General features: G+C 40.0%; 1 protein-coding gene across 3 annotated transcripts in view; it reads left to right on the top strand.

The window, feature by feature from the left end:
• Positions 1-15708, top strand: part of sema4bb (sema domain, immunoglobulin domain (Ig), transmembrane domain (TM) and short cytoplasmic domain, (semaphorin) 4Bb) — a 57498-nt gene that overhangs the window by 10870 nt on the left and 30920 nt on the right. For all 3 annotated transcript variants that reach the window (XM_031314016.2, XM_035999325.1, XM_031314015.2), the window contains exon 2: positions 12736-13177. In XM_031314016.2, the coding sequence (XP_031169876.1) occupies positions 13057-13177 (121 nt within the window). In that variant the 5' untranslated portion in view covers positions 12736-13056. The remainder of the gene's footprint in view (positions 1-12735; positions 13178-15708) is intronic.

The following is a 15708-nucleotide window of genomic DNA, read 5'->3' as shown; positions in this document are numbered from 1 at the left end:
TCTTTCCCCTTTGGGCCTCTGCTGTTCTTTTGCTACCCTTACCAGAACGTGATACTGTATCAGTAACACTAATAACACTGATAGTCTCTGGCTCTCCTACTGTAAACAAACCTTTTCTCTGCAAGCACTTGCAGAAGCATCTTGCATGCTTTCCCCTCATTCTCCCTCTCTTTCTCTGAAAAACACACACATATGCACACAAAGACCCCCGCCCACACAGTCACGCACACATTCAAACACTCAAAACAAACACACAGACTCCACCCAACACTCCACCCACTGTAACAACTTCAGAGGAATGGTCAGCATGTGGAGAGGTTGTGGTAAAAGAGTTGGAAGGGAAGTGGGAACTGGGGAGGGGAGTACACTCTGGTTGCTTTTAACCCCCAAAAGGTTAGTGATATCCCATGTAGTGTCCAGAGGGGCTGGAAGTACTCAGTACAAACTGATGGGAACATGCGTGTTCAGGGTCCATGAGCAGCCTCCCATTGTGTGCAGAGATGTGGGAAAACCGTCATTTCACTGGACTGAAGCCAGATTGCACCCAGGACGAGGCAGGCATGAAGCCAGCCACGCTGCCTTTCCATCAGCTGAGCTGAGTTGAGTTAGTGCAGATTAAAAAGGGTTTGTTGTCCATCCCAAATAAAACAAGCCATGTGTAAAATAAATTCCAAGTAGGTTTTGTTTTCTTGCAGCTTTATTTGGCAGGGAAATACATCAGTTTGAGGAGTCTGCAAGAATTCTTGTAGCGTTTAATGCAACCAAAACTGTGAAAAGTCACACCTCGCTTTTACACATGGGCGGTAAGGTTTAATGGTTCACATTTGCATTCACTAAAACCTGGCTGTAGCCCCGTTTGCTGACTGTCTCTGCTGTGTCTCCGCATAGCTTGGTCTGCCAGTTGAAGGTCATTCATATTCAGTATGACCTGCAGGTCCTGTAGGAAGGCTGGCCAGGCCCTGCAGGGGTTTAGATGTTGGGCCAAAGGAGGGCTCTGAATGCAGATGATGTCCCTCTGGGGCCATGCAGACAAACCTGAAATAAATTTCCCTACTTTGACTTTTCTAGCTTCCCTTGCTTCCCTCAGTTGCTTGCTCTTTGTCCTCTCTGGCATTACTTTCACAAATACATCTGTTTTTAATAGTAAAAACATGTATTCCAATTGCATTTGACTCATCTGTATGATACTGCTTCCCTGCCTGGTCAACAGGACCTGAGTCTGTAGCTGTGAGTCCACACATATCACTGCTCAACGACATGATTACACCAGTCCTAATAGACATACTGTGTATATATATATATATTTGTGTGTGTGTGTGTGTGTGTGTGTGTGTGTGTGTGTGTGATTAAATGTGGTTTCTGCTGTGTTTACACTAGAGATTCAACATGTCATGTATTTTAATAGCATTTGTGCTCTGTATTTTGGCACCTTGTAAAAGGTTAATGCAATATTCTACAACATGTAATATTCTATTCTACAGAACAATAATGTTCAAGTATGTCTGAGATTGAGCAGAGAAGAAATGGTTGAGAGGACCAGAATATCAACTATAAACTTAGATACGTGCTGTAATATTTTTATACTAACCCTATAGTATTCATTTAGTTGTAATGGAAAAGCATGTTCACCCTCGCATAATTAAGTTGAGCCGTGACAGACCCATGTTTAACTGGGGTTGGGAGCAACCTGCAAAACCAGGTTGGTTAACACCATTAGATTTATTATAGGGGCAGGTTTTACTTCACTGTGTCCATCTGACAAGTGTTTGGAGTTTGTCCAGAAGTGCCCTCTGTCCAGAAGTGCCCTCTGCATCTATCTGGATAAGGTCCTTAACTGAGTTGGCTGTCTTTGGATGGAAATATATTATGCAACATGTTCCTCACCAGAGAGAAATTTAATTTCTTTCCCATTGTCCTTCTCTTGTTTTGGAAGAAATGTAGAGAACAAGATAAACTGTGACTTTTGTAATGGAAAACAGACTTTCTGTGTGCCTGGAATGTTTTTCCTTGTGAATTTGCTAACTATATCTTATATTTCAATTGGAGGAATATGGATACAGTTGTTGTGTTTCTGTTTTATCCCCAAGATGTCTGTAGAGTTCAGTATTTATTACACATTTTCAAAATAAAACCACATCATTTTGCTATACAAACAAGGAACTTGTATTCTTACATGTGTCAGGAGGGGGAAGGTAATCAGGCACATGCAATTTAAAAAAAAAAAAAAAAAAGTGTCCTTTTGTTGCTTAGAAGAGATAAGTAAGCCATTTAGCCTAAGGGCATACTGCAGTTTTATTTCTTCTTAAAGCTTCTATTCCAAGGCAGAATTTCCACCAAATCAGGCATTGCGGCAATTAGCGCAGGGTTGTGCAGCGGTGTGTGAGTGTCACTTCAATTTCTTATCCATTAAACATTATTTGCTGCATTTTTGGCCAACCTTTGCATAGTTTATGAACACTTGTAGGCTACTTTAGACTGTTATTAAGGTGGGAGCAATTGTGTCTCTGTTGTGTTACCCACTAGGTTACGTGATTGTCCACCGCATCATGACCATATCCAAAAGTTGATTCTGTTTAATTTTTTTCCAACATCCCCTGTTATCCCCACCGCCACAGCCTAAACGCACTACCCACAGTCAACATTTGCTATATACATTTGCAATACATTTAGCAATTTCCAACTTAACCTTAAATGTGGCATCAGGGGCTATATTTTATTATTGCTTCATTATGATATTGATGTCTAAATTAGGGTGCAGGATCAAATGAGTTAGACTAATTTACAGTTGACTATTTAAATATTATGACATTTGGGGAGGGAAAGTATTGCAGTATAGTTTTCTTCTAATTCCAAAGAAGGATCCAAAGAAAATATTGATGCTGGGGAGGGAAACATAAGATTTCCACCCAAATCATTTTCATACAGTCCCTTACTCCTAATCCAATTTTGTTGGAAATCAATTCATTATAATGTTATTCTTCTTTCTAATCATTTCTAATTATTTACTTTACATGATTAACTAGTTCTAGGTGAATAAATACTTTTATAATACCATTCCTTATCTGTCCCATGTATCAGCTATTATCAGTGGGACTGTAGCAAGGAGGGACCACACTGTTGACTAATTACTTCCTTTATTGTCGGTGACTGCTCGCAAAGACAAAGACAAAGACCAGCCCCTGACAGTAAACAAAGCAAAAGTGCTTCAGCTGTTCCTTTTGATGTCGACATGTTTCCAGAGAGTAAACAGCCGACAGCCTTGTGGCGGCAAAGCAGACAAACAACTCAGACAAACTGTGTCATGTCTTCACTTTGCATGAGTTATGCGAACAGTTTTGTGGTCAAGGCTTCGCTTTTACGATCGTCGACGTTCATACCTGAACGTGCTGGCGTGATTGCAGTGTCGGTCTGACAAGGTGAAGCAGGCGCCAGAAACAGAATATTGTCATCTGCTAAGCTTTTAAATCCTATTGCCCCGCTTGTCAAATCGAGTAAAGAAATGAGTCTTCACATCGGTTTAACTGCAGGGATTAATCGTGCCCCCCCAACTCAATGTTTAAGTCATGAGATGAATAGCCTACTATGGATCGCCAAGTCTTTGGATTTGACGGTGTAATTAGCAGATGAACTGTGATGCTAACACAGCGTGGTCTAGACCTCACAAAGGCCTCTATTGTGCGATTACGTGACTGTAAATCTTCAATTCTCCTTTGTCACGCCACAGAGTTTGTTCGTAGACTTGACTGACATCATCATCAACCCAGCAGATGAAGGAGATGTTGTGCTGTGTTGTGGCCATTTGCAGCTTTGATAGCAACAGTGTTCCCTATACATCTTGGCTAGAAAGTTACAAGGAGACCAGAGTGGCAAATAGACCAGATATGGGAAATAAATTAAATGTTTTTTTTCTTCTCATTGCTGATGTCTTTAGACAGTCATTAAATTGCATTATGTAGACCTTTTTTAGAGTCTTAAGCAAATGAAAAATCTATATTTCTCTGTCTCTTATTTTGTTATGTTCCCACTGGAGGCAAAGTGTTTGGCTCTAATCATGAGGATTTCCTGATTGGTCAGCGCACTTCATTAGTCTAAATGGGTCATCAGATTAAAAGTGTGGAGAGCTTTCCAACCCAGAAGCACATAATAAATAAAATGAGGGATTTGTAATCTATTTTCCAGTGAGTTTGTAGTCTAATAGCAATCTTTTTTTAAATGCAGTTAAGTGATTTTCCTCATAAATGGCTTGCATATCTCTAAAGATTCCCATAGTTTCTGTAACAGGGCTGTGATCAAGTGGGAAATTACGCCTCCTATCACATTGCATTCTGACTGACACGCACAGCTCATTATTGACACTTTGCAAGTTTTTCAAGAACCGATCTCCCACTGTTCCCCGCCAGGCTTGAATAATTTGAGGCAAGGGCAACTCTGTATCAGAGGGAATAAGGTGACCCCAGCTCTCCTTTAAGCACTTATCTCCTCTGCCAGTTCTGCTTCACTCACTCGTTTGAAATGATAATTGCTCCTTCCTGCGTGGTAAAGCTGGGCAGTATGTGCACAAATGTAAAAGGGAGTTAGAATATTCCTCAGAGCCTCTTCAAGCTTGCAATCACTCTTAAAGTGGTGTCACATCGAGCTCCTCAATTCAACGATGTGTGTGTCTAGCATGTTGGGATAGACAGAAAGACAAGTCCCATTGCTAACCTGAAGATAACGCAGAGGGATGTAGAATCTGAGAGACACGGGCATGACGGGATCATGGAAACCGTGCACGTAGTGTAGTTAAACTATTAATCCAGACCAGTCTGGTAGCTCAGGGTCATGCAAAGCCAATTAGGGTATATTTAATGTCCAGCCTTGTACCTGATTATCATGTGAAAAAGAGACTTAATGCAAAGTCAGTGCATTAATATGCATTCTTATAACTTGATTATGAGCAGATTAAGGAAATAATTGTCATGTCACACCTACACCAGGTCATACCTTACCTAAAATCTAAACATACCTTGATTAACTCATTATTCTTTCAAACTACTTCCCTTTTTTTCCCTCATATTTCCTGTTAGCTGCAAGGTCACACCCATCTTTCTGGACATTGATGCAGATCTAAATCTAGAAGCAGATCAACAAATTATACACTTTGTTTCTAAAATAGTACATTGAACATGCCATCACTGAGTTCTTCTATAGTTTAGTAAGAACACTTTGCGTCTGTTATGCTAAAAAGAAGCTCTGATCCATATTCACGTTTACCCAATGATAACCACCAGTGAGTGAGTCATTTTTGGGTCATGGGAAGTGGCTGTCTTATAACCTGAATTGCCTTTAGTTTGGTAGGAAGTTTGATTCCTCTTGAGTATTATCCTAATTTGTTATACAATATTTTCCTCTTATTTTGTTGTTTGATTGTCATCATTATTGTATATTTCAAAGCACCGGGGACATACCACAGCAGGATGCATTACAGCCAGTCATCAATAGAAAGATGATTCAATAAATAATTAATAAGACATGCAGGAAACGTCTGTATCCTCATTTTATCACTCAGGGATCACAGATTTGAATTAATAATTCAGTAAACGCTGTTGCTTTCAATTCTCAGAGACTTTTGTATGTCAAATAAGCTCAGCGTGGCAGATAAAGTAAATAATGCCCACTATCTTAAGATTTCCGCCTTTCTGGACACTAAATATAAAAAGCATTCAGATGTGGATTCAGGTGTTGGTCATTTTAACAAAATAACAGGTTTAGAAATGTGCCTTTTTATATTTGCATCACAAAATACTCTAAGTCTGAAATCTGTCAAGTAGTTTTTGAGTCTTGTTTTGTAACACCCTTGTTGTAAAGCATTGGAAACGTGCCAAATTGATGTATTGTGTTGCAACGTATACATCATCAGCTGCTTGCTATCATTTGCATGGAGGAAATGGAGAGGGATACGTTAAATCAATGGCTCTTGATTAGCAGTCAGATCTGTTTTTATTGCATTTGTACAAATGTGTTTTTTCACAGGAAGTTTGCCTTCAGGCATCGAGATCCTGAATCTTTAGTGTGCAGCTGTTCCACATTATAGACCCAAAAGTTGGAGTGTGCATAAAGGTTTTTATTTTATCCCGGGTTAAAGTCTCTTCTGTTGTGTACTGACAGAGTCCTCGGCTGGTTTCTTCCTGCAGGGTAAAAATTATATTGAAGAGACGAAATAAGAAAATTTTTCTCTCTGTGGTTGTATTATATGTGGGTTCTTTTTTTTCTCTAACTTAGGAGAAAAGATGAAAGAATAAAGCAAGCTCTTTTTGCTCAATTTTAATAGTTGTCTTAAAGGTCCAATGTGTGGGAATTTTTCCCATCTAGCGTTGAGATCAAATATCTCAATCAGCTCTCTCGCACCACGCAGTTCAAAGTACGTTTTATAGCTACAGTAGTCTTCACGCTTTTTTTCTGACGCCGGTCAATGCCTTGCTCTTTTCAATATCCTTTTTCTTTTTCTGGGCGAAGAAGAAGACTCCTGTTCCTGAAATTTGGATTTTCAATACGTGTGGTCCTCCATGTTTCCTTCTTCAAACTTGCCGGGGCCGGGAAGCTACGATACCCAATAGCAGCATTAGCAGCACCTGTGAGTTTATCATGTGACAGCGAAAACGCGAAAGGTGGAGCAGTATGTCCTGTATGTCCCTTACCGGCTAACATATTTCAAGATGGCGCATGAATATGGAGCGTCTACCCCAGTTCATGCAAATGCAAATGTAAAATTTCAAGCCAATAGGAATACTTGGAATTGATGGTGGTGGTAAATATTCATGAAAAGGACAAGTTTGTGAAGGGCAACACAGATTTTGAGAATGAACAACTAAACACATTACACACTGGACCTTGAAGTCCTTTACTTTGTTGACATTTAAAAGAAATCTCTAAAATGTTTACTTTTAGCATTTGATTTCCTGCTCTATATGAGTTTGCCTTAAGAAGCAAAAACAAAACAATATCTGGACGGAAAAGATATTTTTGTAAGGCCTGTGTTGTGTTTAGCTTGTTATGACGAGGTTGTCCATATTAAAAGCTACTCGAAGGCCTCTGTGAGAGGATATCCTGGAGATTTGTCTCTGATAGACGTATTACCTGTAAGCTCCTGTACATTCCTACAAAAGCAATGAGCTATTTTAGCACCAGTGTAGACATACTCAAGATTTTACAGTTACAGTTTATTTTTAACCCAGTCGTGATTTATTTAGGAGTCTGCTTTCTTGGTGCTGGGAGCAGTCTGCTCGGCTCAAACCCTCCTTTTTAAACCCTCCCCCCTCCCCCGTCCCATTCCCGAATAGGCTATGTACATAGGAAATGTGGTAGCTTTAGGGTTCAAAGTTAGTTTACACAGTAGTAGTAGTAGTAGTACCTGTTTTTTTCTAAATTATCTATTTAATAGATATTTATCAGATGGACTAAATTGCCTTATACTAGTCGTGAAAAAAGTAATTATAAGTCATGATGCTGTAAAAGTGGAATTAAGTCCAGCAAACGTCGAGCTAGCAAGAGATCTGCACTGTGTAGGCAGATTGTCTTTAGCGGCCCCTTATTGGCCCTTTGTCAGCTTACTGCTCAATCAAAACACATATTTCATGGAGATTTATTAAGTAAAACTGATTTCATGGAGCAGAGGCTCGTTGCTTTTACTGTCTGTTATTTCCAATATTGAAATTTCCTACTGGAGCAGCCGATAACAGCACAGCCCTGCTGCTAGAAAGGATGTTCATCAACTGGACTCAATTGCTCTTTTCTTCTCAAGTTTTGTAATTATGATTTTTAACCTCTGTTGTAATGGCATTTGATGACTGTATTTTTAACATATAGCCAGTTCTATCTCCTGGGCATTTTTCTTGGCATCATATACTGTTCATTACAGTGTTATACGCAGATTTACAAGTCAGGTGCCACCGGTTAATATCAGTTAGTTTTAACAAGTAATATGTAATGAGTAACTAATTGAATTGTTCTAGTGACATGGCCAAAACTGCTTTTAATATAATAAGTTAATCCATACAAACTTAACACTAGAGCTGAACTTTGGGACAAGTGAATGAACAGGGACATCAACAAGCTGATGGTATTGAAATTGTACTTTAGATAAAAGATAATGGCTTTGCAGTTTGTTCTTAGTAATAAATGAACAAACATCTCAAAGTAATTGAATAGCCAACAATTGATTTTTGGGAGAATATGGTTTACCATACCCCCCTGCCTTCCCCTTGTTTGAATTCAAACCAATCATGCTCTGCCCAGTCAGCTAAGCTATAAGTGAGAATTATAATGGCAGGCACAGCAAGGGGTCTCTGCCTTTGTCAGACACCTACTGAGGCCTTTTCTGCCCAACATAATGGCTCCATGAATCTTCCTGAATAGTAACTAGCACCCATGTTGTTTTTTGGGTCAGACATAGAACAAAAATCAACTATAACATTATTGCCAGACAAGGACACATTTTTGACCATAGGGAAACAATTAAGCTTGTTGTTTGCTTATGTTTATATTGGGAGGTAATATATTTTCATTTGCAGTCTTACAAAGTCACCCTTAAACCTGGCAAAAAAAACAGACACTAAAATTTGCAAATTTGATTGCAGCTGCGCAATTAAATGCAAATGCTTTTATAGTTCTCTTTCACTTTGGACTTAGATGTACTCATGATACTGTTAATGGATTGGACGTCGGCCTAATCTAGCCTCATGTCGAGCTCTGTGATGGCGCTCTCTCATCACAGGGTCCTGCCCGGCCGCTGATTATCTCCATAAGTGCCTCAGTCTGTGCCAAAGCCTAAATGAGAGACAAGTCACTTTGCAGGGATGAGTTATTGAGAGCTGGGTGCCGATCACAAAGCCCAGCCGTTTTACACAAAGCTAGCCAAATGGTTAGCATTCATGCTGCTCCCTATCTAGTGAACTTGCCATGACCTGGCCGAGTGTATCGTCCAATGTGTCTGTCACGTCCTTTCTCTCTCTCAACAGATGCAGGTATTAATAGGGAGCATCGAGGGAGGTTCTAAAGGTTAATGAATCTATAGCCTTAAGCAATATGGCAGCATATTCACCCTTCATAGATACAAGGAGCAGCAGACCTTCTCTTAGATGAGCAGATGGGTCCTGTGGCTCTGGGCGTAGAGGGGCGCCTGGACTATAACAGCTCCAGTTGAATAAAGCTCTAACCCTATAAGTCCTATAATTGTTGCTTCTAATAAGATCACTTTCTTTGGTTGAGTACTTGCTGTCAAATATGATTTAATGCTTATTAATATTTTATACTTTCTCTTCAGATCCATGCTTCGTTGTTCTCCAGGGTGGATTGGGACGCTACATGATTAAATTGACTAAAATGCATGTACTTGTGACATTGTATTTAAACAAAAAAAAAATAGATCTTCCTCTGGGATGTGGAATATCAATCTTGTCCTCCTCAGGTGCTGGCCTCAGTTATATACTTCACATCCATGAGTCATCCTTGGATTCCCCAAATACCTTGAGTTTGAGTCTGCTACAGGGACCTCTTCATATTGACATAACTTATATGAAATGTATGAAATATGAGAAATAGAAGAGACTACAAGTAATACAGTTACCCAGAGGAACGAAGATGTATTGAAATTTTTTTTGTAAGTCGTAGTTGATAGTATCAAAAAAGTTTTACTAAGCAGCTTTGATTATGTCATACTAGTTACTTCACACCTGAGTACAAGTCTCTCCTGTTTTCATATAGATCATATCTGAGGTATTTTGATACAATACATTTGGTAAATTGCTTAGGGTAATGATTATTATAGTAATTTGGACCAAATCAATAAGACTTTAATATGTTTGCCATTTATTCAGATCTTTAACACTCTGTGAAGTTAACCACCACTTCTCATCTGTTATCTGGTGTCCATTGTGACCATTTATAACCTCTTTTCTAGACGTGACCACCAATCTTTTTGGGCACTGAAAGGTCAATGCAAGTGTGTTGAGATATTTATTTATGCGATACTGCCCCACATAATTAGCCAAAAAGTAATTGTAATTTATCAGTGCTAGCAAACACTCCTAACAGCACCCCTCTCTTATCATTAAAATTTAAAAGCGCACAAGTATAAGCGCTTGGAACATGGAGACCTGGGGTGTGTGACACACGCTGGGCTGCCATGGTTGTTGTTGCAGTCTCAGCAGGCATGAGAGGGACCAGCCGAGGAGGAAGGAGATGTTACGGGATCATGGGCGGATAATACAGCCTCCCAGTGACACAGTTAGCTTCAGTGTAGCAGCAGGAACCAAAGCAGGCTGGTAGTGAAGGGAAGAGTGACACAGACCCATTGGTCCACTGGTTGAGAGCCAGGGGACGGACAGAACCAACAGTGTGACAGCAGGGCACAGGTGCAGAGATAAAGGGAAAAGGTTTTATTCAGTAAAACTAGTGTAATCTGTCTTGCCATTGCAAAGGTGAAACAGATGACCCTCCACTTACAAAAATGCCAGTTACTTAATCATTATGCAAGACGGACAGCTTGCCAGTAAACTACAATCTGTTTGCTACCAGCCATCAAATCAACAAGCCGTTTAGTCAGCAAGCTGCTAATTTTGCATGGTGCCAGTGTAGGTGTGTTAGCCAAGTAGTCCATCTTTAGTCTTTGCACTGGCAGCTAGCGGGGAGACAGGGTTGTAAATCCTTGTTTATCCTGCACTCTGTTGTTGTATGACCAGTTTGATCAGAAGTTTAAAATGGTATTACCCAGCAGGGCATTGTCTCAGCAGACAATCTGGGGCCACTAACTGACCCCCCAGTCGTCTAGGATTTATTAGCTACCATAAATATTTGAATGAGGTCCTATGGGAGTTGTTGCAGTGATGCAAGCTCTCGACCAGAGACGCCATGTACTCTCCAGTGTTTACTTGTAAACGTCACCACCTATGTGGGAGCTCAGGGAGGACACATCCAGCGCTGTGAGGCAATAATGACTAGTGACTTGTGTGTTTAAATCAAAGGAACTGGCTTTGCTGTGTTCACTGACTTAAGTGTCTGTACTCTAGGATATTGCTAAAATCAAGAGAAGCAAATAACAGTTTGCACTCCTCATGCTTAGGTTTAGAAGGACTTGCCAACTTTATTTAGTAATTTTAGTGATCCACTCACTTCTCATGTTGCACAATCATCAGATCAACATTTGAATTTGTCAACACAAGCAAAACCCTATGACATTCCCATCAGCCCCTGTGTTTAGTGCTAATTAGCCATTGTTAGCATGTTGACATGCTAAACCACGATGGTTTATATAGTAAACATTACACTCTTTAAACAGCGTATTAACATTGTCATTGCATGTTAGCGTGTTGACATTGGCATTTAATGTACAGCACTGCTGTGCCAATGTACAGTCTTTTCAAAGCTGTTAGCATAGCTGTTTTAAAGCTATAATCAATATTTTATTAACATTCTCAGGTGCTGCAAAGCAAATCACTCCACCCAAGTAGCAGTGCTTTGCCTTCTGAGAATATAGTTCCCAGTTTGCATACAGTTAGAAGATGGCTGTGTCTCATGTGACCTTGTTATTTGTACACACTGTGACTATACAAATCACAACATGTAAATAGGAAAATGTTGGCTTTATTTTGTCACTTATTGGGAGCAGTAGGCTAGATGGAGTTGGTTACCTCCAGGATCTGGGCTAAGCTACGCTAGCGGTGGGTGCGTCAGACAGAGATCTGACACGCACGGAGATGAGAAGGGTATGTGTGGACTTATCTAACTCTGGGGGATATGGTGAATAAGCTTAAGTCCCAATAAGTCGGCGTGTTCCTTTTTTAAGAATCATAAACACAATTCTCGAGTTTATGTCCTGTGTTTGTTTAGCAAAGAGGGATGGAGTCGTTCTGGGTAGTACCTATTTCAAGTGTTTTCAAGAAAGCCGACTCTTTACTAAATACAAAATTTCAGCATATATCTACATAACCCCCACCTTATCTGCACACTCACACTGAGGCCAATAAAAGTCAAAGAGCAGATGTGTTCGATGTGCCTCTTTAAGACAAATTACAGAGTTGTCTTGGGAGTCACTGTTCTTTCATTTATTTCCCCACATAGCCACAAAAGTAGAGCCAAGCTGCCATGTTATCTTCTTTGGGATCTCTCACCGATTGTTGACAGCATAATTAAATACAGGGATTAAAAAAGAATCAAAACGTGTTTTATCTCGCAGAGAAACTTTGTGGACTGCTGTGACATTAACTCAGACTTTAAAGATTGTAAAACCCTTCAAGCTACCATATGATGTGTGTGTTCATGTTAGCTGGCTGGTGGTCTGAATGGTCTGTTTAGTTGAGTTTTTCTTTGGCATTGTGGTGAAAGAGTAAACAGTAAAAGCATAAATATTTGTTTTTTGACCTCAAGGCTTTAGCTGAAGCCATTAGTGTGCTATAGTTATTAAAGTCTCAAGACCAAGAGATGAGACGGGTGATTTTTGGGTCATAAACACCTTAACTCTTAAATTCTGGATTTGTTGTTTGCAGTCAAATCCACACCCTCCTCCAAGATGAACCGCAGCCAAATGTATCAGTTCTTATGCTTTTGTAGTTGTTGGTTGTAGAGTCAGAAGTTGGACATGGATCTGTTATTCTAGCTTGTGTTTCATCTTTTTTTTTTTTTTTTTCTTCTTTTTTTTACATGTTCTTGGATCAAACATAAAGAAAGAACCTCTCTCTCTCTTCTCTCTCCTCTCCACAGATCCAAAATGACTTTTACTAAATGGCCACTGGTCGGAGCTCAGTGCTGATTCATCGAAGAGCACTATGAGTAGATGACAACAAGCGGCCTTTAATCCAGAAAGGATTCCTCTTCTCTGTGCTAAGAGTCTCTTAACCGAGTGTAAAGACTCTGGGAGTACAAGAATCAAGTCAAGGACACGTTCACTCCCCCTCAGCCTGCAGGAAGATGGGAGTGAGAAAATAAAGCTCGACGGAGTCAAGAGGAGCTTAATGAATTCCAAGGAATTTTAAAACCAACTGCTTTCATTTGTGTATGTCTGTGTGAGAGGATCAGGCAACCATGTGGACATTAGCTGCGACTGTCCACTGTCTTCTGGCTGCTGCGCTGCTATTGGCTAGCTGCCTCCAATCACTGATGGCCACTGAGGATGATGTCACACCGCGCATCAGTTTCTCTTACAGTAAGTCATAATAATTACCTGACACGCTTTTGTCATTCATATTTTGTAGCATTGCAAGAGACATTCTTTCACTAAACCCCTCCCTCTAAAAGCAATTGTCCAATTATAGCTTAGCAACAGTAACTAGGCACGGTAGGTTTGTCAAGCTTTGGATTTCTAAACATGCTGAAGCAACGTTTGTGGGGCTCCGAGCACGTTCAGACCAAGAAAAGCGGTGGGAGTGTCACTTAAATGGCTCATTTGTGTGACATCCTGTTGTGTTGTTTAACCCCCCAATGTAGCACAAGTAGACTTTATATTTCACAATTATTGTTTTCCGTCAGATCGTTTATAGATCTCGACATTTCCAACCGCACTTGAAGGCAGCTTCATTTCACGGAGTAAGCGAGAAAGGAAAGAGACGGAGCGACTGTTCTTGTTGTTGCAGGAAACAGTCAGCTGTTACACAAACTCGTGAGCAGTTAAGTGCTTGTGTTTCATTTTTACCCTCATAGTGTTTTAAAACTTTCTTGTGGCAGCGATAGAAGCAGTGATGTTTCCTGTTTAGTGTCTCACACTGCCTCTAAATGGACTGACAAGTCTGATCGCCGGTTACATGACCGCAGCGTGATTCTCCAAAGTTGAGTCTGTCTGAACTTTATTACAGTATTGAAGGGAAATCAAAACAAAAAATGAATATTCCAATCCCAAAATTGAAAATCCAATACCTACCCAAGGAACAAATATTTGAATAGTCGTATATAGCTCTAAACATTAGCATGTCCAGCTAACTAGCTAGCTACAAATATTAGTCAAATATCCCTATCTTATTCATAGTACTATGACTACCTACTTCCATACTGCAATAAAAATACTTCTTTGTTTTCATCCTCTACATGGATCATCAACAAGTGAGGATGCTAACTTTTTGCCTGGGATATGCAGCTTTAGCCTTCGTCTTTCAGCACGATTTCATGTTCGTAGCTATCAAGTGCTAATTTAAGAACGTTTTTCAGGGTTCTTGTTTTAAAAAATAAAAGGTCAGCTGGAGATGGCACTTTCAATTAACTCATGAAGCTAACGTTAGCTTAATTAGCTTGCTATCTACAGCTGAGAAATCTGCTACACTTGTAATTTAATTTTTTGACACAACTGACTGTAGCCTGCTATTGTCTACCTCTTTGTGCAGCGGTAACTTAGGGCGGTGGAGCTTATCAATCTGTCAGTTCCACCCCAAATAACATAATTTAGGTCAATGGTGAACAAAGACAACATACACAGCTGCAACAAGTGTGTGTAGTGAAGCAGCCTTTGCAGCAGCTTATTCACAGAGACCACAAGTGCCTGCAGGCTTACATTCTGCAGTATATTTAGTTTGCCTTCGTACCTTCACTTGGCTTTTCCTCCATTTCCTTTTTCGTATTGTACAGCTGAATGCAACAATTTGTCTCACAAATATAAACTTGTGTTGCCTGGCGAATCCACTGATTGAATGGAAGACGTTTTTTGCACCTGACTTCATCATTGCATATAATTACTCTGCACACACTGCATCACTCCTCTTATCATAATGAATGTGAAATACGCTTTTGTAATATAAAAACATTGAGCTGTTTTTCACTAAAGCCTTTTGATAATTGATTGATGCATTATGGGAGCTTATGACAAATGAGGGGAAATGGACTGCTTTTCAGGGCTGTGTCGCTAAACACTTATTTTTTTAACATCCTGTGGTATAGCTGTTGGGAAAGGACAGTTCACAAATGTATTCTTAAAATTAGCTCCCTGGCTCCTCCAATGTATTTTTATCTTATCCTCGTCTCTGTTTAGCAACACTGCTCATACAAGCAAATATGCCGACCTAGCAGCAACCAAAGTACAGGCTTCTTTGGATGTAGCGGTGCGTTGGCTCCTGTAAACACTGGCTCCTGTAAACACTACCTGTCTGAATTTTAAGTTCCCCCCTCTGAAAACAACAATCTGATGCTTGTTTTCTTCACTCCTCATTCGACTCGGTGAGTCGTTGTGCGGTAATTTAGATGCACCATCTCAAATTGGCATCACTCATACCCAAGAACAACCTTTCACATATTGAGCCAATTTAACTGGTTTCTCAAAGAACTAAATGGATTAAATTGGCCCAAGGCTGGTTCCCAGCAAGTGAGTGTTTTGCATACCACTGATGTTTCCTTTTTTTCCTCCCTTGCTTTGCTCCACTCAGCATTCATAATCTGAATTTCATGTATTTTGACGGCAGCAGTGAGTGATTGATATTCTCTCAACTGGAGAGCGTAAGTAGTAGTGTGAGACAACATGCTTTTCAGCTGATAATATGGTGTAGAAAATCCTATTTAAACGTCACTGACACTGATTGTAACCTATTCATTTGGAGTACAGCTTTGCATAAACAGGGTCTGCAGCATCACTGACATGCTAAACGTTTCGTATATAAACTATCCTCAATTCAACCCGCACCATTGATGCAAAACATGTGAAGCAGGTCCCCGTTTTAAACCTCCATTCTGGTTTGTATAGTGTGTAAGAAAAGGGGG

This window comes from Sander lucioperca, chromosome 3, assembly GCF_008315115.2.
Source record: "Sander lucioperca isolate FBNREF2018 chromosome 3, SLUC_FBN_1.2, whole genome shotgun sequence".
Taxonomy (NCBI): domain Eukaryota; kingdom Metazoa; phylum Chordata; class Actinopteri; order Perciformes; family Percidae; genus Sander; species Sander lucioperca.
The sequence above is the reverse complement of the archived record's forward strand: the minus strand, read 5'-3'. Positions and strand labels throughout refer to the sequence as shown.